The 22161-nt window shown below is 50.2% G+C and overlaps 3 protein-coding genes and 2 pseudogenes across 5 annotated transcripts; 2 read left to right on the top strand and 3 right to left on the bottom strand.

Annotated features, from left to right (window-relative positions):
• Positions 1-41: 41 nt before the first annotated feature.
• LOC120713487 lies at positions 42-779 on the top strand. The gene is made up of 2 exons (XM_039999441.1): positions 42-408; positions 509-779. Exons 1-2 carry the CDS (start codon positions 162-164, stop codon positions 574-576), a joined length of 315 nt encoding a protein of 104 aa, XP_039855375.1. The 5' UTR covers positions 42-161; the 3' UTR covers positions 577-779.
• A 414-nt stretch (positions 780-1193) lies between these two features.
• LOC120713478 lies at positions 1194-3913 on the bottom strand (annotated as a pseudogene).
• Positions 3914-4055: 142 nt separating this feature from the next.
• Positions 4056-7651, top strand: LOC120713497. 2 transcript variants are annotated; one of them, XR_005691210.1, is made up of 5 exons: positions 4056-4462; positions 5275-6156; positions 6566-6811; positions 6921-6974; positions 7097-7651. XR_005691210.1 is itself a non-coding variant. In XM_039999450.1 (2 exons), exon 1 carries the CDS (start codon positions 4142-4144, stop codon positions 4415-4417), a length of 276 nt encoding a protein of 91 aa, XP_039855384.1. In that variant the 5' UTR covers positions 4084-4141; the 3' UTR covers positions 4418-4462; positions 5275-5480. The 2 variants fall into 2 exon arrangements, 1 of the variants encoding a protein (XP_039855384.1); XM_039999450.1 differs by lacking the exons at positions 6566-6811; positions 6921-6974; positions 7097-7651 and having other exon boundaries at positions 4084-4462; positions 5275-5480.
• LOC120713468 (oligopeptide transporter 4-like) lies at positions 5205-13025 on the bottom strand. Its single transcript, XM_039999427.1, has 6 exons — positions 12380-13025; positions 12151-12248; positions 6912-7493; positions 6549-6801; positions 6233-6415; positions 5205-6133 (listed from the first exon to the last, which is right to left on the bottom strand). The coding sequence occupies exons 1-6, from the start codon at positions 12914-12916 to the stop codon at positions 5513-5515; spliced, it is 2274 nt and encodes a 757-aa protein (XP_039855361.1). The 5' UTR covers positions 12917-13025; the 3' UTR covers positions 5205-5512.
• A 2711-nt stretch (positions 13026-15736) lies between these two features.
• On the bottom strand, positions 15737-17070 carry LOC120713511 (annotated as a pseudogene). The gene has a single exon (XR_005691211.1). The product of XR_005691211.1 is annotated as a polyubiquitin-like (transcript).
• Positions 17071-22161: the final 5091 nt, after the last annotated feature.

Here is a 22161-nt window from a genome sequence, read left to right on the forward strand (position 1 = left end):
GCGAGATATTTGCGTGCCCCCTCCCTCCCTTTGCTTGCAGTTCAAACCAAACCAAACAAAGCGCCCGCTCCAATCCCTTTCGCCCGCATTTAAGCGCGCCTGCCCCCAACCGCACTGGCGGAAAGCTTCGGGCCACCCCGCACCAGCGCGCGCCAACAAAAATGCACAGGCAGCTCAGCCTCTCAGCGTCAGCGTCAGCGAGCTCGCCGAGGCAGCAGCAGCAGCAGGACGGCGCCGGCAACGCGGCGGCGCAGGCAATGGCGGCCACCGGGGACGAGTCGGCCTCGCACTCCAAGGCCGACAGGGCGCGGCCGGCGAGGGAGGAGAGGGTCATCCACCTCATCCCGCTGCTCACCTTCCTCTGCTTCCTCCTGCTCTTCCTCTGCTCGCGCGACCCCTCCGCCTCCGGTACGTTTCCCCCCTCCCCCTTCCTCGCCGCGCCTCCGCGCGCGTGATGATTTGCTCGTCTGATGTATGGTTTGCGATTTCGCTTTCTGTTCGTTTCAAGATATGTCGAGCTTCGCCGGCCGCGAAGGAGTGAGATCTGGGAGCCGGAGGTTGAAGATGATGCTATAGACCTCTTAGCAATTATCAGATGCGTGTTCGTGGAGTGTTTTCCATTTTGAATCCGATATTGCAATGTATCTTGCGCTCATATATGGAGCAGCATCTAAAGCTGTACTTGTCCAGCAGTAATAAGCCTGTAAGAAAGCATTGGGCTTCATGCCACTGGTTTCTTTCCTTGGTGGTAATTCTAACTATCAGCATTTTCCTTATCATCAGAGTTGTCTTAACAAGATAATTAAGGATAACACACATCACAGAAACAAGACATGAAGAGATGGTATAACGTGAAGATAAGGGGGCCCTTGGAGTTGGGATAATATGGTGACACCATGGCTGATATTTGTGACCACATGGCACAACTATCATGTCCAATGTAAGGTCCTGCTTGATGGAGGGTGATGGTCCAACGAACCTAGCATTGCCCACACTTCAAGCAGTGGATAATGGTCCAAATTCACAACCTTCCAGCTGAGACATGTTTTGCATACAAAATGCCCCTTTTTAGCAAGATCCCAAAGTTGAATCAGCCTCAGAACAAGGTTGAAATGGACAGGTACTGGCATAGTCCCAGCACAGATGCTAAAACAATTCATCACCAAAGAAAAGACTTTAGAAGACAACTCAAGTTGCAGCTTCACGATAATAATACCCAAAGAACACCAATTGATTGTTAGTACAAAATTATCACCTCCATTATGTCTGAAAACATCATTGAAGGATGACACATTCAACAGCTAAGAGCTAAATGAAACTATCATTGCCTAAAAACAACACTAAAGGATGGCAAATCCAACATCAAAAGCTGAAGGAAAACTAACATTGCCTGAAAACAATTAAGCCTGTAGGATAGCAGATCCAATAGCAAGAACTGAAAGAAACTATTGTTGTCACTCTAATCGTATGTATATTACAGAAATCCCTGGGCAGATTCAGGCTTCTTGGGACTGTTGCTAGAATTTCCGTCAATAGTGGCCATGGTGACTGGAATAGTGACAGGGCTTCCAGGGACGTGGGTCTTGGCAAACTCACCACTCGGTTGCTTGTGCTCCTGCTCAGTTTGTTCAGCCATCAGAAGGCTGTCTGGAATATTGGACTTGCATAGTTCAGTCTCATTGTGGTTAGGCTCCTTCTCAACTATATCAGTGTTTTCTTGCACATGGGCCACTGCGATTTCACCCTCCTGATTTTTGGGCTGGTCTTTAACCGTTTCAGTGTTGCCTGGCACGTTACTCATTTGACGTTCACCCTCTTGGTGCTTGCTCTCCTGCTGAGTTGTTTCAGGACTTCCTAGATTTCCAGTGCCTTCCTGAAGCCTGCACTCTTGCTCATCCGCTTCGGAGCTTTCAGGCAAATGAGTCCTATCGAGTTCACGGTCTCGATGCTCTCCCTCCTGCTCGGCCACCATCCTTTCCTTTGCCTTAGCGCCAACATCAGTTGCCGTGGTTGCAACCTTGTTGTAGGCACCAGTTACCCATGCTGCCCCTGTAAGGACATACCTGTTGCTCATGATAGCAGAACTGGCAGTTGAGACGGTCTGTTCAGCAGCAGCTATTGCTGACTTCGTCTTCTCTGCAACCTGGTATTTCTCATCCATTTCCTTCATTTTCTCATTCACAACTATGGTACTGGTGTTGAATTTCTGGCTTTTAGGCCCATTGTTTTGTCAAGGGAAGCGACTTTGGCAGTTGCAGTCGATGTGAGCTGATGCTTTTCATCAAAAGCCTTCGCCTTTTCAACAGCATCCATGCCAAGAACAAATCCTTTGGCTAGCATAGAACCGACAATATCCTCTGCCTTCCGAAGGGCAGATTCCATGCCACCAGCATTTTTTGACTGATAATGCGGAAGCAGTATTAGGAGTTTGAGATTGCTGAAAGTAATTTGCTAATGGGAGATTTTATTATGGCATGGTTCTACCTCTAAATCAGCTAAAACAGATGTCGGCAGCTTGTAATCAGTGGCTGGTGTGATGATGACAGCCATATCTGCTATCGTCGCACCCTGCACAAAAGCACATATTTGCATGATAGAGAAACAGTGTACGAAGTCACAAAGTTTATTATTAATACAGGAAAAGATATTATGGCACAAAAGGGAAATCCAAGGAAAGATGGAAAAACTCATACTTAGCGACCAATGACAACATAAACACACTACACATGGCATCGCAGTTTCATGGCAGAAACCATATACGCAGGCTGTATGTTCATATCGAATATAGGACTCAAAAGCTAGAAAAAGAAAAGCATTGGTGTAGCTATCTTTCTGTCAACAAAATCATTATGTAATTCCCACTACTTATTCAACAGTTAAAGCGTATTAGGATCAGCATAATCGTCAGTAGTTTGTAGCAAAGACTGTTAACTAATGGAAGAACCAATAGTCCAATACCGTAAGAAGCATAGCCCTCTCTGCTCCTTGATTATCTCCAAACGTGATGTAGGCAAACTGTGACCGCTCATCACAACTACAAAGCATTCTTGGTTAAATAATGCGTGTTTTGTACAAATGATATCATGGAGATCATACGGCACTAACCTTTGCAGTTCGACGTATACTATGTCACCAGAGAAAGAAAAGAACTCGCTAATATCTTGCTCTGATGCATTAAGCGAGACATTGTGGACCTTTATTGTGCCAGTCATGCTTGCCTTCAAAAAAAAAATGAAACGAAAAGAATAATCAGCAGTTTGATTGTAAATTAATGGTTGGCACAGCTAGTGAACGGGAGGAACGCAGAAAACACAATCCATTCCTTGCCCAGATAAAGTATCTCGATCTCAATATGAAGTTGCTAAGCATTTTTTTTGGGGGCGGGGGTGCGGAAATGACTACAAATGTTTCTTTACAGAAATTGCAAGCATCCACTTTGGCGAAGGGCATCTGAACAGTACCACTTGAAGCAATAACACATGATTTAAATAAATCAAAGAGAACGTTGTGTTGCCTTTGGTAGGAAATCTGAAATGTCTGAATCTACAAACGGACAGGCTTCGAAATTCTAGGCATTCGCAAACCAGAACGATGAACAAGATTCAGACAACCACGAACAAGAGACCCTATAGCACAATCTATCAGGCATCAATCTGCAACCAAGCTAATCCTAATCAAGATCCCCAAATACATCTGTGAAATAACCTAGCATAGTTGCTCAGGGAAAATAAGAAACACGCTTAATCGCAAACGGAAGGAATTTCAAAATCTGAGTGCTCACCTCCGCGGATGCGATCCCAACGGCCTCGCCCTCCGTCTGGGAACGGGAACGAAATGGGGCGGCAGAAATGGAACCGTCGCGCGCGCATTTTGGTGGCGGTTTCGTAGGAGCACAAGGCTGATCTGATGCCGGTGGTGCGGTGCCTAAACCTGGAGAACTATGACGTGGCGACTTGTGGGACCACAAACCCCTGGGCTGTCATGGACTATCAAGCCCATTTACTCCCCACGAAGATATAGTGGGTTGTGGGCCCAATAGCGTGGCGCCTCGCTCTAGTCTTCTTCCCCCGACGGCTACCAATTCCCAACCCAAACCCTCTCGTTTCCAGTGGTGCGGCGAGGCAAACACGGCGGCGGAAGGATGGCGAAGGGAGGCGGTGGCAGCGGGCTGATCTGGGCGACGGCGGAGGATCTGGCGCGGAACCGGCCGGTGGTGCTGTCGCTGTACAGGCAGATCCTGCGGGCGCTGAACTCGCCGGAGCTGCCGCTGGGGTACGCGGCGCGGATGGCGAAGAAGGCGGAGTGCCGCGCCATCTTCCTCTTCGGCGCCGAGGAGAGGTCGCTCCACAACATCAGGGACCTACTCGACGCCGCGCGCCACACACTCGGCCTCCTCAACCGCGGCCGCCTCCCGTAGAGCGGAACGAAGAGTCTCGCGAGTCGCTGTTCCCAATCCCCATGGGTATCGCATCTCTCAGCTTCCTTTTTATAGTCCCAATTGTGAAATTTTGTTGTTCTCCGTGCCGATAAATGGCTAGATTGGTGTCGTATGTTCGAGTAAGGTACCATATGTGGGCTTGTTTCTCTATGCGGACTATTATGCAGACTGCAGAACGTATGTACTCTAACTTGCAAATCGAAATGAAGTTTTTCAGCTGTGAATGTGCTGTCACTTGAATTATTGAATATTTGGTGGTGCCCTTCGTAAATTTGAGATTCTTATGCATGGTTTTTGGTGCAAGGATTGAGTAAAATTGTAGCATCCAGGTATTGGCATCAGTAGCATGACTTTGTGCTATCCAAATGATTGATGCCTTACATCATTTGTGGCGCTAACATAACTGGAATGGAGAATAAGTTCATAACTGATATTGCAGCCATTTCTTGGTCTGTTAGACTCCTAGCCTAGAACGTAGCATGCCTTTAGCAGTAGGGGATGAGGCCAGAACCCAGAGGGCACTATTGTAGGCATGGTTCACCTTTGCGTAGATGAATGCCCTAAATCAGTATCATTTCCCTAGTAATTTCTCTGTGTACCCTGCAGAACATATATATTGTTGTTGCAAACCATTTTTCCGCTGTGTAAATCCGCTGTCATCATATAAACTGATACTGCATGGTTTTGGAGGGCATGTCCCATGCATGAGTAAATTTTTAGCATTCAAGACCTACCATGCCTTTGCATTGCCCAAATGACAAACATGTTACACTAAAACCATTAATATTGGCAGTTGTTTAGATCTTTCCTTATGTGAAATTGTTCTTCTCTTACAGGTACATGGTTTTGGAGGGATGAGCAAATTTTTAGCATTCAGGAACTAGCATGCATTTGCATTGCCCAAATGACAAACATGTTACACTAACACCACTGTTGTTGGCAGTTGTTTAGATCTTTCCTTCTGTGAAATCGACTATAAGTATACAGGCTATGATGTTTACACAGCACAAATTTACGGCCCAACATGACTTGAATTGATCAACTAATCTTGCAGCTGTACCTATAGATCCAAACTTAGAACACTGGGCAGACACTATCGGGACCCAAGTCCACCCCTTTAGCTGTAGGGCACGAGGCTAGGGGACAGTGTTCTCCAGCTGTGCCCCACCAATCGATGCTTTTCTTCTCCATTGTCAGTGAGAAGTACAGCACCACCCCCATGAATGCAACTCCAGCGTCAAGCGCAGCAGAGAGAATGTAGTTGTACCTTGTCCACCACTTCTTCCGGTACCGGAACACAAAGAAATTGAAGATGGTGCCAATGAACAGCCATGAGTTATAGTTCACAGGCGTTGCTGGGGGCATGAAGGCCGTTGCACCAAGGAGTACTGGCAGATTGATCAATGGTATCCACCTCTGGTTGGGGAACATCCTGTGGAGAGCGTATACAATAACTGGGCCTGCTGCGCCAATGAGGAAAAACCAGTTGAGGACGCTGTAATTCCCAGCTGACCCAAAGATGCGCATCGGACCAACAAGGCCCCAGATCACTGATGCATCGAAGAACACACGGTCACCAGGGCATGTCCATGGGCTGTCTGGTGGGAGTGAATCTGAGCAGATGTCCTTGATGGAGCCGAGCAGCCACCATGCCGTCCCAATGTTAACCGTGCCAGCCACGATAGTACCAACAAACTAAGCAAATACAGAACCTGAAGGTTAGTACCTTTTGTTTTTTATACATGTCACCAATTTACTTGCAAGAACAATGCATTAGGGACTTCCATTTATTACCTGAACAAGGAACATGGACTTGGGAGGGATCTTCATATAGTGGCCAAGCTTGAAGTCTGAGAGGAAAGCAACAGCCTGTGACATGCTCATGTAGCCATAAACCTTGAAGCAGACGTTCGCAATAGGATAGCCCGGCATAATTAGTCCCATGACATACTCAGTGATCACATTCAGACCAGGTGTCTGCACAATGCATTTTGGAGGGTCTGTCAACTTTTTTAAGTAAATGATCACAATGCAAGACAATATCTGAAGCATCTCTCATTTTTATTTTTATTTTGTAGAAAACATCTGAACATGCTAATCTGCTACTTGCCTGGTTGGTTGTCGCAGTGATGATGCTGATGGGAAGGGTGAAGATGAATGCCATGCCACACGCGAAGATAAGGCCCCACCAAGGGAGCTGGACCTCACGCTTCAGTACAGTGCAGAGGAGGAGGGACACTGTAACGGAAAGCGCCATCAGCGAGTAGAACCACCACGCAGGGATGTCATCATACTTCTTCATCAACTTTGTGTGGATGTCAGGCTTCTCATTCTGAGATGCTTTGAAGCGGCGGCAGATTTCCCTGCACATAGGTATGTCCCGTCTTAGAGAAAAAACATGCATTTCAGTTCGGAAGCCACACGCAATCAGAGCATGTGTTTGTTTCCCATGTACTAAGTTGAGATGTCATACTTTCCATAGAAGAGCCCGACATGCGTTATGGTGGCTGCAATGGTGGCGAAGCTGAACCCATAAGTAAGTGCGAAGAATATGCTGAGGTTGACTTTGCCACGCTCATTGTACGCATCCTTATCAAGCTGAAACTGACTGTTGACAATTGAAGGGATGTCGTACTTGGTGCCGTTTGACATGAACAGGTGCGAGGAGAAGATGGGGAATGTCTTGGCGTTGTACAGGTTGAACCCCCAGTATGCTATCGGCATGATCAGGTAGACGAAGAACACATAGCCAAAGAAGATGTTGACGATGGCGAAGAAGGGCGAGATGAGGGGACTGAAGAGGAAGGAGGAGACCGTGGACCAGTCGAGTGTGAAGGCGCCGAGGCCAAGGCCCCTCATGCCCGACCCCAGCTGCTGCGCCGTCACGGACTTGGAGAACACCCAGCACACCCATGAGATGGATGTCAGTGCCGGGAAGAGGTAGCCTGGAACGGCGTACCATGCGAAGCTGCACGCAAGCGCCACCACGAAGAACTTGGAGCGGGAGATCTGGCGCGAACCTGCGGCGGCAGCATCGTCCTTCTCGTGCAGTGCCCTGTTTCAACATTGAGGACATGATCAGAGCTGTTGTTAGTAGCATTTCTACAGCTGAAACATGAAAATATGCAGCGGGTGCTGTAACTATAGCTGGTCTTGAATCAGACTGTATCATCGTGCTAACAAATCAATTATGTTTCATTTTGAGGCAACCAATTGTTGCGATGATTGTTGATTGCTAACCACGGTTGCCTCGTGGTTTGAGGCAACCAATTCATCGTATTTGATTCACAAGTTTGCTTATGTAAACAAGATACTAGTCCTGAATGGCATGCTCGGACTCGGACTAACCCACCCGCAGTTTTACCAGACCAAATGTATATACTGCAGCCGTAGAAGCAGTGCAGAAATTTGGATACAGAACCTTAGAGCAAATCTTCAGATTTCTTTCTCCCATCAAACAGTGGGTGCAACCCAATACTACATAGCATAGCTGATCACCTCGTTAAGCAACCGCAGTGCGGAATGGCAGGTCGGCACTGCGAGGATCACATTTCAAATCCTGTTTAGCTATACCAGAATACAATACAATGCATGTTTCTTATCTGTTGTCAGTAACACGCGGCGTCTCTTTCAGAGCGCGTATGCAAACATCCAAGCCCAAGCCCCAAGCCCCAAGCCTAACACGCATGGCCAGGAACGCAAGTGTGCGAGCATGTGCAAGGATTGCTGGCGCGCCCGACTTTTCAGGGCCACTTGGACGCGCGCCCGGACCACGCGCGACGGCGCGAGCAGTCAGGCCTCGCAGACTCGCAGCCATGCGCGGGGTGTGGGCGGGCCGCGGGCGTGTTCATTCGTTCAACCGTTCACATTCGTTCAACTGGTTCAGTGACTAGGAAACACCAAGCGAGTTCGTCTTCGTCTAGAACTGGCAGAGAAGCGCCGACCCGGGCGTCGCTGTCCCCACCCGTTCCGTTCTCCTGGACTTGGACCGGCCCCCATGGCACAAACGGAGCAGCCCATCGGGCGACTCAAGGCTATAGCTTGGCTTTTCTTCTGTATATTCCACGGAGACTTGATCGTTCGGTCTAGCGTCTGGATACAGGGAGGTGAAGATAACCAGGTTCAGAGGCTCAGCTAGCCACACAGTGCAACAAGTTGTTGTTTCTGTATAGATGGGCGCTAGCTGAGTCTGAGTATCAATAAACTAGCTGCCAAATTGGTAAGAGAGACATCCTCTTTATCATCTAGCGATGCAGGGAAGACATATTGAAAAACAAATCGGGGCGAAGAAAGGAGAAACCTCCGCGTCGTCTCCCTCGCGAGGCGACCACCGCTCCCCTCCCCGCCGCCCCCTCCTGCCTCCCCTCCGGCCGCCGCCGCTCTCCGGCGGGCGGCGGCAGCGGCGGCGCTCAAGTGAGCTACGTCCGCAGTCCCCACAACCCCTCTCCTCTCCGCATCTCCACCCCTCACCTCCTCTCCACTTCTCCCTCAACTCCGGTGGCCGGCGGGCAGATCCGGGCCCTCGTTGGCCGGATCTCGCGCCTCCTGCCCCGGATCTGGCGGTTGCCTCCCCGCGGCGACGGCCGCAGGCGTCCAGGCTCCCCCGCTGCGGCAGAGCGGCTGCGAGCGTGCAGCCTGAACCGGCGGCGGCGGCCCCATGCTTCGCGCCAGGATCCGGGTCCACATGGGGTGCTGCGGCGCGGCAACGGCCCGCGCATCGGGCGACGAGTGGCTATGGAGGTGGTCCGTGACGGCAGCCTCCTCCCGTGCGGCAGCTTGCACAGCCTGTCCTGTGTCCGCGGCGGCCGGACGACCCCATGTGGCGGGCCAAGCAGGCCTCCCGAATCCCCGGTGCTGGTGAGGTAGATGGTTCTGAAGCCCCCTGTTCCATTGCTCTCGCATCTCGGCGTGAAGGAGTTCTTGGCGAAAGCCTTGCTCGCTCTCGGGCTGACGGCGGCGATGCCTTTGGCGCCGCAATCCTCCCTGGAGGCGCCGTCTTGCTCCTTCTCGCTTGATCTTCGGGTGAAAACCCTTGCTCCGGTTCTACCGGACGGGCGGTGGCGGCATCCCTGATGTCGTGTCCTAGCTGTGGGCACCGTCTTTGAAGATCTTGCAGCGGGTTGGCAGTTTTCAGGGGTCTTCGTACTCGCTACTCCTCTTGGTTTGCTTGCTCTAGCTGCAGGCGGTTGCTGTGGCTCGACTAGTATCCTCTTCCGGTGCCTCTGCTTCGTCGGCGCTCTTCCTGGTGGTTCCATCAAATCTAATGCCGAGTGGCGTTTCCACCTCTTCCGTCATTCCCCTTCAAGGCTTCCTCCCCTTGGATGGCGTCGGATGGTAGTACGTGGAGCTCGGATGTGCCGCAGGTGTCACCATCATTCCCAAGGAAGGTCGTCGTTCTCCGGCGAGTTGTTGCTTGCGCGGTCTGCACCTCCTTTAGTCCCCACTCCGCAGGGCGGTCCCTCAGATGGAGGGTGAGAGCGGAGCGGTGTAGATACAAGAGGTGGTGTGGATGCAATGATCCCAATGACTCCGGCAAGCATGCTGTTTCGGTGGTGGTGCTAGCAGATGATCGGTGGCTTGTCGTCAGCTTCGGTCTTAGCTAGCCTTTGATTTGCTAGTGAGTTGTGTTCTTCTCCTTCTTTGTGTATCTCTGTTGTTCATATTGTCTCTAGTCTCTCCCAAATTTCTTGTAACTCGGCCGAGGGCCTTAAACCTTGTTGGTGCCTTGCACCCTTCCATCACCGGCTTGCCGGGATCTGTGGAATAAAAATTCTTCGTCCCCCCCCCCTAAAAAAATCTAGCGATGCAGGGGAAACAACGTCGCGAACGGGACTCGTGATGCCGGGACGACGAAGCGGGGCCGTCAGAGTGATGCCACCGCAATCATGGGCTATATCGCTTTGGGATCTCGCGTTCTGATAGAAAAGAGATGCTGATCTTTCAGGTAAGAGGTATCAAATAACAACGGACAAACCTCTAACATCACCGGCTTGCCGGGATCTGTGGAATAAAAATTCTTCGTCCCCCCCCCCCCTAAAAAATCTAGCGATGCAGGGGAAACAACGTCGCGAACGGGACTCGTGATGCCGGGACGACGAAGCGGGGCCGTCAGAGTGACGCCACCGCAATCATGGGCTATATCGCTTTGGGATCTCGCGTTCTGATAGAAAAGAGATGCTGATCTTTCAGGTAAGAGGTATCAAATAACAACGGACAAACCTCTAACGAGCTGCACTGCAATACAGGTTGACAAGATTCAGACATTCAGTATCACCTAGTGTCTAGATAATAGTGCCTTGGTTAGTTCAGTTATAGGTGGAGCTAGTCAAGAAAACTAGTACGAACTGTGATGGGATTAGCAAAGAGCAATAACAGGTGTAGTCGGCCCAAAAGGACACTGAGCTGCTGATATGCAAGGGCAAACAATACTCTACTCTCTTTGAAGTGCAGGTAAAATTGCAGGTTTGCAGTACAGATCGATGACCTGTCACCGCTGCACAGGTATAACACAAAAGCTGGGCCACTCTTTTCTCTTGTGCGCTCGTCAAAAGATCTTGCGACGAGTACCTAAGGGCAAAATCTTCCCCACCCGCACTAGCTAGTCCTAGCTTTCTTTTCTAAAGAAAATCAACCTCACAACCTCAACCATGTACCTCCATATCATTCGGCCTGGATAACGCCTACTGATACCAGAGTTGATACGAAAAGAAAAAAGTTTTGCAAGCAATGCATGTCTGAAAACAAAACTCCGTCCGCTTCTTTTTTGGACCGAACAACCTTGTCCTTGGTGCGTGTGGGGACACAGATTCCTAAGCTGAAATTTTCTCTGCAATTATTGAGGATCCCATCAGGCACCCATCAGCGGCCAATCCGTAATCCATCACTCAATCCAGTGCCTGCACACTACCATGTTCGTGGTGGGGTACTAAAGCCCATCCATTCTTGAGTCAGTTGCTGAGAGGTCGAGAGGACCATCTATCGTGTGAAGAGAAAGAGATCGTCCAACTCATGCATCATGATGCTCTCAAGATTCTTCCTCTTTAAAATTTTATCCGTTTAACTTTGTTTTTGTCTTGTTAATGTCATCGGAAAGCCAGATTAGATTCCCCTACGTCAAAACAACGCTTTCGTGACAACCCCATGTAACGCTTGTCTCCAGGAAAGAAGAACGGCAACATGCCAACATGTCATCCATCCTCCTATATGCTGTCAAAGATTGGTAAGCTCACATGAATGTGTCAAAGATCGCTAAACCAAACACCTAGGTTTGGATTCCATCGCAAGTTTTGTCAGTTTACTATGCGCCCATAGTTCTCAGCTCTCTCTATATTTTAACTCCTTGTTGGCAAAAAAAAAAGTCAGAAAGTGACTTAAAAGTTGTACATGTACTACTAGATGCTCTATGCAAAGCTACAGAGTACAGACGCACGCGAGCTGGCGTGGCTGTACCTGTAGGAGAAACCAAACCAAACCAAACGACCAACCCGAGGTGAAGAGCAGTAAAATTTAAAGAACCAACGAACGCGATAGTCTCGCCGGCCTCCGAAAATCCAAACGCAAACGGCAACCAAAATCTGACCAAACTGAAGAACGCGGTAATTGAGGAAAAGAACATTTAGAAAACCGAAGGCAAGATCACAGAAAGGAAGCACAGCACCAGCTTGGTTTTACTGAAGCGGAGTAAGTAGTGTGGCAGTAAAACTGGCGCTCACCGGAAGAGGGAGACCTGGACGAGCGTGCTCGGCCACCACATGTGCGCGGGTTCCACCACGTACTTGCGCATCAGCCCCGCCCACCCGTATCCGAGCACCTTGAATTGAAGCAGCCATTGATGAAGCAAGAGCAAGAAATTCCACGAACAAGCAAGTTGACGGCACAGTTAGTTGGCGGCAAGAACAGTAACGATGAAAGAAACCTCGCCGAAGCTAGCTAGCTGGGTACCTGCGTGGTGATGACGAGGAGCCAGGCGGTGTGGAATGAGATGTGGCGGTGGTAGAAGGCGCGGATGATGTCGATGATGCCGACGGCGTAGGCGTTGCCGCCGCCGAAGGCGAAGCCGGCGTTGGCGAAGATGGAGATGAGCACGTGCTCCTTCATGTTGAAGGGCCCCGGGTTGAGGCTCCACTCGCCGCCGCCGAGCAGCGCGGGCGCCCGGCGCCTGGTGCGCGGCAGCACCCGGGCCATGAAGTGGCCCACGGGCAGCGACGCCACCTGCACCGTGACCTGCGTCACGATGAGGGGCTCCGTCCGGTAGGTGAAGAACTGGTTGAGGAAGCTCATGAGCGCGCACGACAGCAGCCCGATGCTCCACATCCGGAACGTCCACACCGGCAGCGACGGGTCGTCGGTCGGCGGCACCGTCAGCCGCACCTGCTCGATCGGCGACTCCTCCTCCTCCTCCTCGCCGCCGGCGGCGACGCCCTCCTCCTCCTTGCCGGGCGCCGCCAGGCCGCGGTCGTCCGCGCCGATCTCACCCATCGCGCGTGGGCGGATTGAATAATGCCGGCGGCCCAGCTGCCCGCGCGTGTCGCTGCGCTTTTGAGCGCGAGCGCGAGGAAGATCTTTCCGCGCCGCGCGGCTTGTGACCTGTGAGTGAGGCGCGCGCGCGTGGGAGCGTATATATCGATTCTTCGAGCACGGCGGTGCCGAGTTATCACTGTGTAATTTAATTGGCGCCGCGTCACGTGGCTGCCTTTTATGACGCGATAAAAGGAGGAGTATTTTGTCGAAGGAAACCCGATGGAATCCGGCCGGAATCTGATCGCCCTGCGCCCGTGCCAACCTTTTGCTGACTACCCGGATGGCCGGATCCCAAGATTGTCGCCACGGTAGCAGCCAGCCACAGCCATGGCGACGCTGCAGATCGCTTTGCTCCATGTGAATGCATAGTGCGCGAGTTCTTGACGAGTGAACGCACCGGCGCCGCTGCGGTGCGGCGTGTTCGGCCTCCGTGATAGGACCGCACGGGCGCGGCATTGCCGCCGCCCGTCGCCGTCCGCGTCGCGTCACACGGCCGGCTAGCGGCTAGCTAGCTCCAAGGTATTGGTCGCTAGATCGCGACCGCGAGGCCGCGGTAGTCGGCGACGGGAAGGCTCAGCTACGGCGGAAACAAATCCTCTGCAGTAACTGCAGGAGGACTGAGCCGCTGTCACACGGGCCATGTGATCACCCGGGCCACACCAGCTACGGCCTACCGGCGGGGCGAAAGCAACCTGCTCGCTGGCGTGTTCTCTCTTGCATTGGGCGGTTTTGCCGCCTGTTTTCCGGAGGAATCTGAGCGCGACTTGCATGCCCCGCCGCCGGAGCAGCACGGCGCCGCAGCCTGGATCCAGACCGGTGGACGCAGGCCTGGGTGGACGGGGACGTCGTTCCCGAGATGCGGGGGGGTGCGAGGCTCCCGAGGATTGGCTGATCAAGCTTTTCATATCCGGTTTGTCTGAGTTGTTCTTGTGCTAATCGCGTGTACTAGGGCTCGGTTTGTTGGCTCTCAGTCTCTGACCGCGTCCACGTGAGTCCTTCGGTAGGATCGAGAAGGTAGCTCGTGGTGTTTTTTTTTTTTTGTATCACGGCTGTTCGCAAGAATATGGTCTCCAAGGATCCCTGCAAAATAAATCTCCGACTCCGCCGAGCACAAAGCCTTCCGGTGAAGCTAGCAATTGTGACATGAATAAAACAAAGTAATACTAAGCTAGGATCGATGGAGAAGATCTGAAAACGTAGTGCTAGTAGGCTTCTACTTGCGAGTAAGTTTCCGGAAACTGGTTACAAGTTTTCGCTAGCTGTATTCTGGTGCGAGTGCGAGTGCGACCAAACGGGGCTACGTACGCGCACATCGACCTCCGAAGAAGAGACACGGCGTCCCGACGCTCGAATGGTTGGTTCCTACGACGACCAGCAAGGACGGGGGTTGACTCGTTCCTGCCTAGATTGACGGACAAAATTCGTGCCTGGGAGCATGCGGTGGGGTTTGTATGGACATCACCGCCGCCAGCGGCGGTTCCGGCAGCCGGAAACGAGGGGAAATAGGAAACGCATGCAACCCAAGGCCCGGGCTAAATTGGGTCAGACTAGTGAAGCTAAGTGTGATTAGTAACTGAACAACCAACACCCGATCGAACACCCCCAAAACGACGACGGGTGGATGCTCAATGGACGCCGCCTTGAATCGGGTTCCCCGTTCAGCAGGCTTTGCAAACAAGCGTCGCTGTCTCCGTTGCCTCGCTCTTCCACTGGCGCAGCATGTAACTTACAGCTGCTGGCAATGAAGCCACAAATTTGGAGGGGAGGACTTCGCAGGCAGCGAGCGCGCTTGCTTTCAGATTGGGCCTTGACCTACACAAGGAGCAAGACGAAACGGAACGCGTAGATAAATCCAAGCTGTCCGATTGGTCTTGCAACAAGTTGATTCAAGTTGCGCACTGGGGATTTGGGTTCGCCCTTGACGCAAAGAAAAGTTCCGTCTGGTGTGGATGGATAAAAGCTCGATTCCAATGCAAGTTCAGGAGCACTGAATGTTCTGCTAGTGTGGCTGCCGCCTGACATGGTATTTGGACGGATACACTGGTAGCGGTAGGCTGAAGGCAGGGCGCAGATGCAGCAAGGCGAGCTGTACCTGCTGGCCAGCGGGTACCAAAGCCGATATTTGGTACGCCTTCACATTCTTCTCCCCTGTTCTCTTGTTGGCATGGCAGCTAGGTTGGGTATCACAGGCTGTGATTCACAGCTTCCCTAAATATCAAGTGGCCAGAAGTTGCAGCGCTACAGTGCTAGACTAGCCAACCCGCTACAAGTATGTTTGGCAGTTAAGTTTTCAAGCTAGTGCAGTTTTCAAGCTCCATTTAAGTCATGCTTTGCAGTCATGTTTTCATGCTAGCAACTCTCCAGCCCCACATTACTCCATAAGTCATATACTACCACTACTGAACTGTAGCCCGCGTTCAAATGGGCAGTGATATTCACACGTTAAACGTTTTTTTTTAGTAATTCACACGTTAAACGTTAAACCCAAGCACAATCCGAACAGTAAAAGTGAATGATAAATATGCCCCGCCAGACCGTGCCACAAACATCATAGTCGAAAGCTGATCGAGCAAGCACAAACTGAAGCAAACGAATATCCTAAATGACTACTTCCAAACATCAGATACTTGGAGAACTTACTAGCAGCACAAACACATTGATCAGGCAAGCTAATGCATTCATGTTGAATACTACACACTACCTCTAGCTTCTGGATCTAGACAAAAATGAGCACAAAAGCAACTATTGTTGCCAGGGGAAGAAAAAAACTGCAATCAATGAACACAGAAACTGGGAATACTGAGTACGAATGCGAAAGTAATAGCAGAGTTTACATGACCAAGCGAAAGTAATAGCAGAGTTTACACGACCAAACACAGAATACTACGAGGTACTAGGGTATCACAACTACAAGTTCCAACCACATCAACTCCACAGCAGGGCACTCCCGCTTGATCCCTTAGTTAACAAGGCCACCACGGAGCCGCAGGACCAGATGAAGAGTGGATTCCTTCTGGATGTTGTAATCTGCCAAGGTACGTCCATCCTCCAGCTGCTTCCCGGCAAAGATAAGCCTCTGCTGATCTGGAGGAATTCCCTCCTTGTCCTGGATTTTGGCCTTCACATTATCAATGGTGTCGGAGCTCTCCACCTCCAGGGTGATTGTCTTGCCAGTCAATGTCTTGACAAAGATCTGCATCCCTCCCCTGAGACGCAGGACAAGATGAAGTGTAGATTCCTTCTGAATATTGTAGTCCGCCAATGTGCGCCCATCCTCAAGCTGCTTCCCAGCAAAGATAAGTCGCTGCTGGTCTGGTGGGATGCCCTCCTTGTCCTGGATCTTGGCCTTAACATTGTCAATTGTGTCAGAGCTCTCGACCTCCAGCGTGATTGTCTTCCCAGTAAGTGTCTTTACAAAGATCTGCATCCCTCCTCGGAGGCGGAGGACCAAGTGAAGAGTAGATTCCTTCTGGATATTGTAGTCAGCCAGAGTGCGCCCATCCTCAAGTTGCTTTCCGGCAAAGATGAGCCTCTGCTGATCAGGTGGGATTCCCTCTTTGTCCTGAATCTTTGCCTTGACATTGTCGATGGTGTCGGAGCTCTCAACCTCAAGAGTTATGGTCTTCCCGGTGAGGGTCTTCACAAATATCTGCATGCCACCCCTCAGACGCAGGACAAGGTGGAGGGTGGACTCCTTCTGGATGTTATAGTCAGCTAGCGTATGACCATCCTCAAGCTGCTTGCCAGCAAAGATGAGCCTCTGCTGGTCCGGGGGGATGCCCTCCTTATCCTGAATCTTGGCCTTGACATTGTCGATGGTGTCGGAGCTCTCGACCTCGAGAGTGACGGTCTTCCCAGTGAGAGTCTTCACAAAAATCTGCATGCCACCCCTCAGACGCAGGACAAGGTGGAGAGTAGACTCCTTTTGGATGTTGTAGTCAGCCAGGGTGCGACCATCCTCTAGCTGCTTCCCAGCGAAAATGAGCCTCTGCTGGTCCGGGGGGATGCCCCTCCTTGTCCTGGATCTTGGCTTTGACATTGTCAATGGTGTCTGAGCTCTCGACCTCAAGAGTGATGGTCTTGCCAGTCAGGGTCTTAACAAAGATCTGCATCTGTGTCAGACAAATAGAATAATATCAGAAAGCTTGCAAACAAGAGTTTATGTAGAGATATGATATGATTTGTATTTGAGCATATTGAAATGCAACATCACAAAAGTCCATATGCTCCATACAGGGCAAAGTAACTACAACAGGATTTGATCGAACAGACTAACATGATCCAACAAAGGATGGAAATAAGACAGAAATGTCAAAAGTACACAGCACAATAAGTTTTGTTCTTCCTAGTGATGACGGAATGCGAGGCAACAAACTAGTCTCATCGAGAGGGCTAGACTAAATTTAGATAGAACTCATGGATTATGATGTCTCTGGAAGCATTAATGAATAACAGCAGTCTTAAGATTTTATAAAATACAAAATCATATTGCATTATTCCCTCAACTAGCTTCATTGGCATATAACGATTCCGTTCACAAATAAAATGATCTGATCAAAATATACCAAATCATGTATTCCTAGTCACAATAAACTCCATGATCAAACTAGTCTCATCTTCCATGATTCTCAGAAGCACTTATAGACCCAGTGGAAACAGATAAAAGTATCACAGATCTACACAACATATAGCACTACATCTACTTGTCCCAATACGCTATTAAGATTGTACCAAAAGCATGTCACGATACCAGGACCACTTATTTGCTAGAATCACAGGCAAAAAGCATGTCAAGGTACGAGTATTGGACCGGATTCGCAAGTAATTTGTACATGAATAAAAAAAAAACCTACTCGATAGGCACCGAACGGCACCAAGAACGCGCTGACCTAATCTAAATTCTAAAATCAACCAGTAGCGCCGACGCCGCATACGAATCCTCGATTTCTCCAGGCATAAATGATGAGGCGCGATGAATAAGCAAATCACAAATCGCAAATAACTGAGTCACTCGAGAAACCATAGGCTAGATCCGGTTCAGACCGCAGAAATCGCATCGATCGGAGCAGCATCTCTACCAGATGGGGATCGGAGCAAGGAGCAAGGAACTGGGTCGATACCTTGTGGGAGGCGGAGATCTCTGTGGAGCGACGAGCCGGAGGCGTCCCTGGAAACAGCGACACGGGCGAACACGAGGAGATTGGGGGCGGAACACGGGTGATCGGAATCTGATCTGAGCCTTGGCGTCGCGATGGGAGGGTATTTATGATTTGAGGGAGGGGCGGGTCGCGGCGTGCCTTGGTGGTTAAGGTTAGCCCAGCCCCGCCAGCCGGGTTGGACCACGACTCCGCGTCGGTGTCGGTCGCTCGGGGCTGGCTGGCTTCCAGAATTCACGAGGGTAGCATGCATAGGACTCTAGCCAGGCTTACCTAATGGGCTCCAGCCATATTTAGTAGGGTGTATAGACCCTAAGCCTGATCCCGACAGTGCAAAACGGCCCCTCCAACCTGCATTGCTGTAAGAGCAAGGGCAATGATTCCGCCGGCTCACCGGCGAAATAAAACTCCACCGTGGCAGGTAGCAGCATCGGGAGCTGCGCTCCAGCACATGCAGCCGCATGCGGGCCAATGAAAGGAGCTCTGCAGCGCATGCAGTCAATGGCATCACAGTTCGCCCGCTTCCACCCGGCGTTTTGCGAGACGCCCGTTCGACATTCTCTCTCCTTTTCTCTCTCTGCTACCGGTGATTCAGCCCGTTGTTCGCCCGCCACAATACTTAGCTCTAAACGCGATTCGCGAGCGTCTCCAGCAATGCAGGCTGGCTTGCGTTCCCGCTGACCAAGCGCCTGGCTCCGCATGCTTGCTTGTGCCACTGACGGAAGCATATCCGGCCTCAATACAAGAAACCAATCACATAAGAGCGAAGTCAAGCTTAACTCTATGTGGCCAACCAAACATGACGCTATTGTCTTCCTAGATACAGGCTTATGTTGGCCTGGTTTATATGCTAGCCAGGTCGAGAGATATGCAGGCTACCAATCACACCCGAGGAGGATCCGGTCTCTCCGATCACAGATTCACAGGCCAGGCCGTAGTTTTGATGCTCAGGCCCATGTTCTGTGATCCGAGGCCCACCAACGCGCAAATTCACGCGAGGCGCGGCGCCGTTGGGCGAGCGTGCAGTGGGCCCCCAATTATAGACATGTTAAGTTACTGTCCCCGGGGCCCCATCCAGCTAGAGCCCACGACGGTTGCCGCGACGCCGGTTGTCCGCGTGGACAGCGGGGGGGGGGGGGGGGGGATGGCGTGGCCCGTTGGCTCCCGGCTCCACCGATCACCAGCATGACAGGCAGCATCTGATGTATCTGACCGGCACGTCGAGGTGTTGGTGTTGGCGCCAATCTAGAACAAACACACGAATGTATTTGAGCGTGCGGTGAGCGATGGCACAATTGCAGCGTCGATGCTCAGACCGGCAGGGGTAACAGGTCAGATCGGTTCGCCGGTGCAGAACGGCGAAATCCGACAAATGCTCGCCCGGGAGGGACCCCGTCAGGACAATCGCGCGTAGGGTTGTTCTATGATCGGCAGGCCACCTAGAACGCCTTTAGACGTCGCGGAGACGAAGGAAGAACAACAAAAAAGAGTTGGAAGGAGCTAAGATTTGGAGATAAAAATAGAGACAATAAACATAAAGAAAGGTAATGTATTGATATGTTTTTTGATCGATTGGATCCTCTAATCGGCCGTGACCCTTTATATTTATAGGGTGGAGTGGACTTATCCGGCAAAAAATCCTGTTTACAAATCTAAATCTATGAAAAACTCTAGTTGTACTCGGACTCTACCTGGACCGGTCAGACCGGTCGGTCCCTGCCGAGCAGGCCACATTGCCTCAACCGGTCAGACCGCTTGATCAGACCGGTCAGACCGATTGGTGCCAATTTCGACTGTCAGTATATGCCCCTCTGTTTTTTGGTAAAGCTTGCTTGCCAAAAAACATTCTTCTGAGCCAAAATTGTCTAAGGGCGATGATTAACAAACATCGGATATTTTTTGTACTAAAGGCGATAAACAACTATCGGCCATGTTTTGCTCAAGTCGATGTTGAAACAATTTGTTTGGGCAGCCACACCTTCTTCATTGTCGCTGATGTCTTTGGCACAGCCTCCACTTGTTGTTCCATTGCCTCCATCTAATTAATCTAATCCATGAAGGTAAAAGCTTCACTGCTAGATCGGAACATCCTACACGTGACTGGGCCTAATGAACGTAATAGATAACTAAACCAAAACCCAAAACAGAGGCCTAAGAACTAGCAAGAGCCGATTCCCGGAACAATCCCTATCAAGGCTAAGATAGAGCATCTATTACACCACCGGATCATCTAATCCGTTTGCAAGGCCTAACCTAGCAGATATTACGCCAACTCTTAAGAATAAGAGCAAACCATAATAGATCAGATCTACTAGACAAAAGAAGCAGGGTGTTGCCTCTGTGCAACTAATTCTATGCGACAAGAACTAGCATAAGATTGAAACGTGACTGCACAGAGACAACTTTGTAAGCATCTAGGCCCTCAAGGTATGTTTCGGTGATTAATGACAACCATTATTGTGACTAATGAGTTTGTGCAGCTTAATAGATCATTATCGCTCATTTGGTCATATGTCAAAGAGGCCCCTCAATTTCGGTTATTCTAAAAGGCGATCTCGGTTTTCAACTTATATATGTCAAGGCTAAGGATCTTTCTAGTCCTAAGTGTCACAAGGTTGAGAAGGACACTTAGGTTAGTATAGGTTTTATTAGTTTTGTATGATCGCACTATTAAGAGGTGTTAAGGCTTAGTAACTTGAGCATGGACATGGTCATTTGAAAATGGAGTGCACACTATGGTCACTCAGGTTTCTAGAAGTTCAAATAAGTGGTTCTCAAACTATATCTCAAGAATATTTGGATTTCACTTCAAGACCTCAAATCAGAAAAGACAAAATCAGAAAAAGTCTATACACCGGTTTTAACCGACGCTCTCAATTTTCCTATACGTCGGTTAAACGAAGTCAGCAGAGTCTGGACAAATTCAATACACCCGTTAACCGACGTATTTGAATTAACGTCGGTGCATTAGGTCCAGAGTTGGTTTTCCAGGGAATTCAAGTTCTATTCACCGGATTAACCGACGCTGTTTGAATCAAGACGTCGGTGCAATTGACCAGTGAGATGGTTTTTTCAGAGGAATTCAAAAAGTTTTACTCCACCGGTTAAACCGACGATAGGTTTGAGTTAACGTCGGTGCAGTTGTCCAGAGACTTGATTTTTTCAGTGGTTCAGTGGACAACTACACTCACCGGTTAAACCGATGCTACGTCGGTTAATCTGCCCCAGTTGTAACGGCTAGTTTCAGAAGAGGCAGTTTACATTCACCGGTTAAAACCGACGATGACAATGGGGGGGTACGTCGGATTAACCGGCGCTACGCAGTTTTCTGGCAGCTTTTCTCCAACGGCTCTATTTGTGTGAGCTGCCTATATATACCCCTCCAATGGGTCATTTCGCCCACTCTTGACACCAGGCAACATCCAAACACTTATACCATAGTCAAGAGCCACCTTGAGCTTCATCATTCACATACTTGTGCTTCAATCAATCAAGAAGCAAGATTAAGGACTTGAGTAGAGAGAAGGCTAGTGTGCATTCCGTTCTTGGTGATCGGTTCTTGCTCAAGTGAAGGCCTTAGCTTGTTACTCTTGGTGATTGGCATCACCTAGGCGATCTTGGTGATCGGAGGTGTTTTCTCGCGGAGCTTGCCAAGGCTTGTGGGAGCCCGGAGAAGAAGATTGTACGTGGCTTGATCTCCACCACGCCGGGATGGTGAACGGAGACTCTTAGTGAGCGCCCTCGTCTCGGTGACTTGGGAGGTGACAAGACTCTTTGAGAGTGTCACAACGTGGATTAGGGGTGTGTGCCAACACATCGATACCACGGGAAAAATCCGGTTGTCTCTTGTCCATTTCCTTTTATTCAAGCATTTTCCTTCATGCAATTTACTCATGTGCTTGACTTAGAGATCATAACTTAGCTCTACCTTGCTAGGCTTTACTTTGTTTTTTATCTCTCTTAGCTTGTGTAGGTAGCTTAGTTATCCGGTTGGTGAATTGGTGCCCTACTAGCTTTGCATAGGTTAAGGTTGCCTTACCTTGTTTA

Source organism: Panicum virgatum, chromosome 1K, assembly GCF_016808335.1.
Source record: "Panicum virgatum strain AP13 chromosome 1K, P.virgatum_v5, whole genome shotgun sequence".
Lineage (NCBI taxonomy): Eukaryota > Viridiplantae > Streptophyta > Magnoliopsida > Poales > Poaceae > Panicum > Panicum virgatum.

What these genes read in the sequence shown, in the direction of transcription:
- LOC120713487 (XM_039999441.1), top strand. Translation starts at nt 162, where the DNA reads ATGCACAGGCAGCTCAGCCTCTCAGCGTCAGCGTCAGCGAGCTCGCCG. An exon ending in GCGCGACCCCTCCGCCTCCG is followed by an intron (nt 409 to 508) that starts GTACGTTTCCCC and finishes GTTCGTTTCAAG; the next exon opens with ATATGTCGAGCTTCGCCGGC.
- LOC120713497 (XM_039999450.1), top strand. Translation starts at nt 4,142, where the DNA reads ATGGCGAAGGGAGGCGGTGGCAGCGGGCTGATCTGGGCGACGGCGGAG.
- LOC120713468 (XM_039999427.1), bottom strand. Translation starts at nt 12,916, where the DNA reads ATGGGTGAGATCGGCGCGGACGACCGCGGCCTGGCGGCGCCCGGCAAG. An exon ending in GTCGGGCTCTTCTATGGAAA is followed by an intron (nt 6,802 to 6,911) that starts GTATGACATCTC and finishes ACCTATGTGCAG; the next exon opens with GGAAATCTGCCGCCGCTTCA. An exon ending in TCACTGCGACAACCAACCAG is followed by an intron (nt 6,416 to 6,548) that starts GCAAGTAGCAGA and finishes TGCATTGTGCAG; the next exon opens with ACACCTGGTCTGAATGTGAT.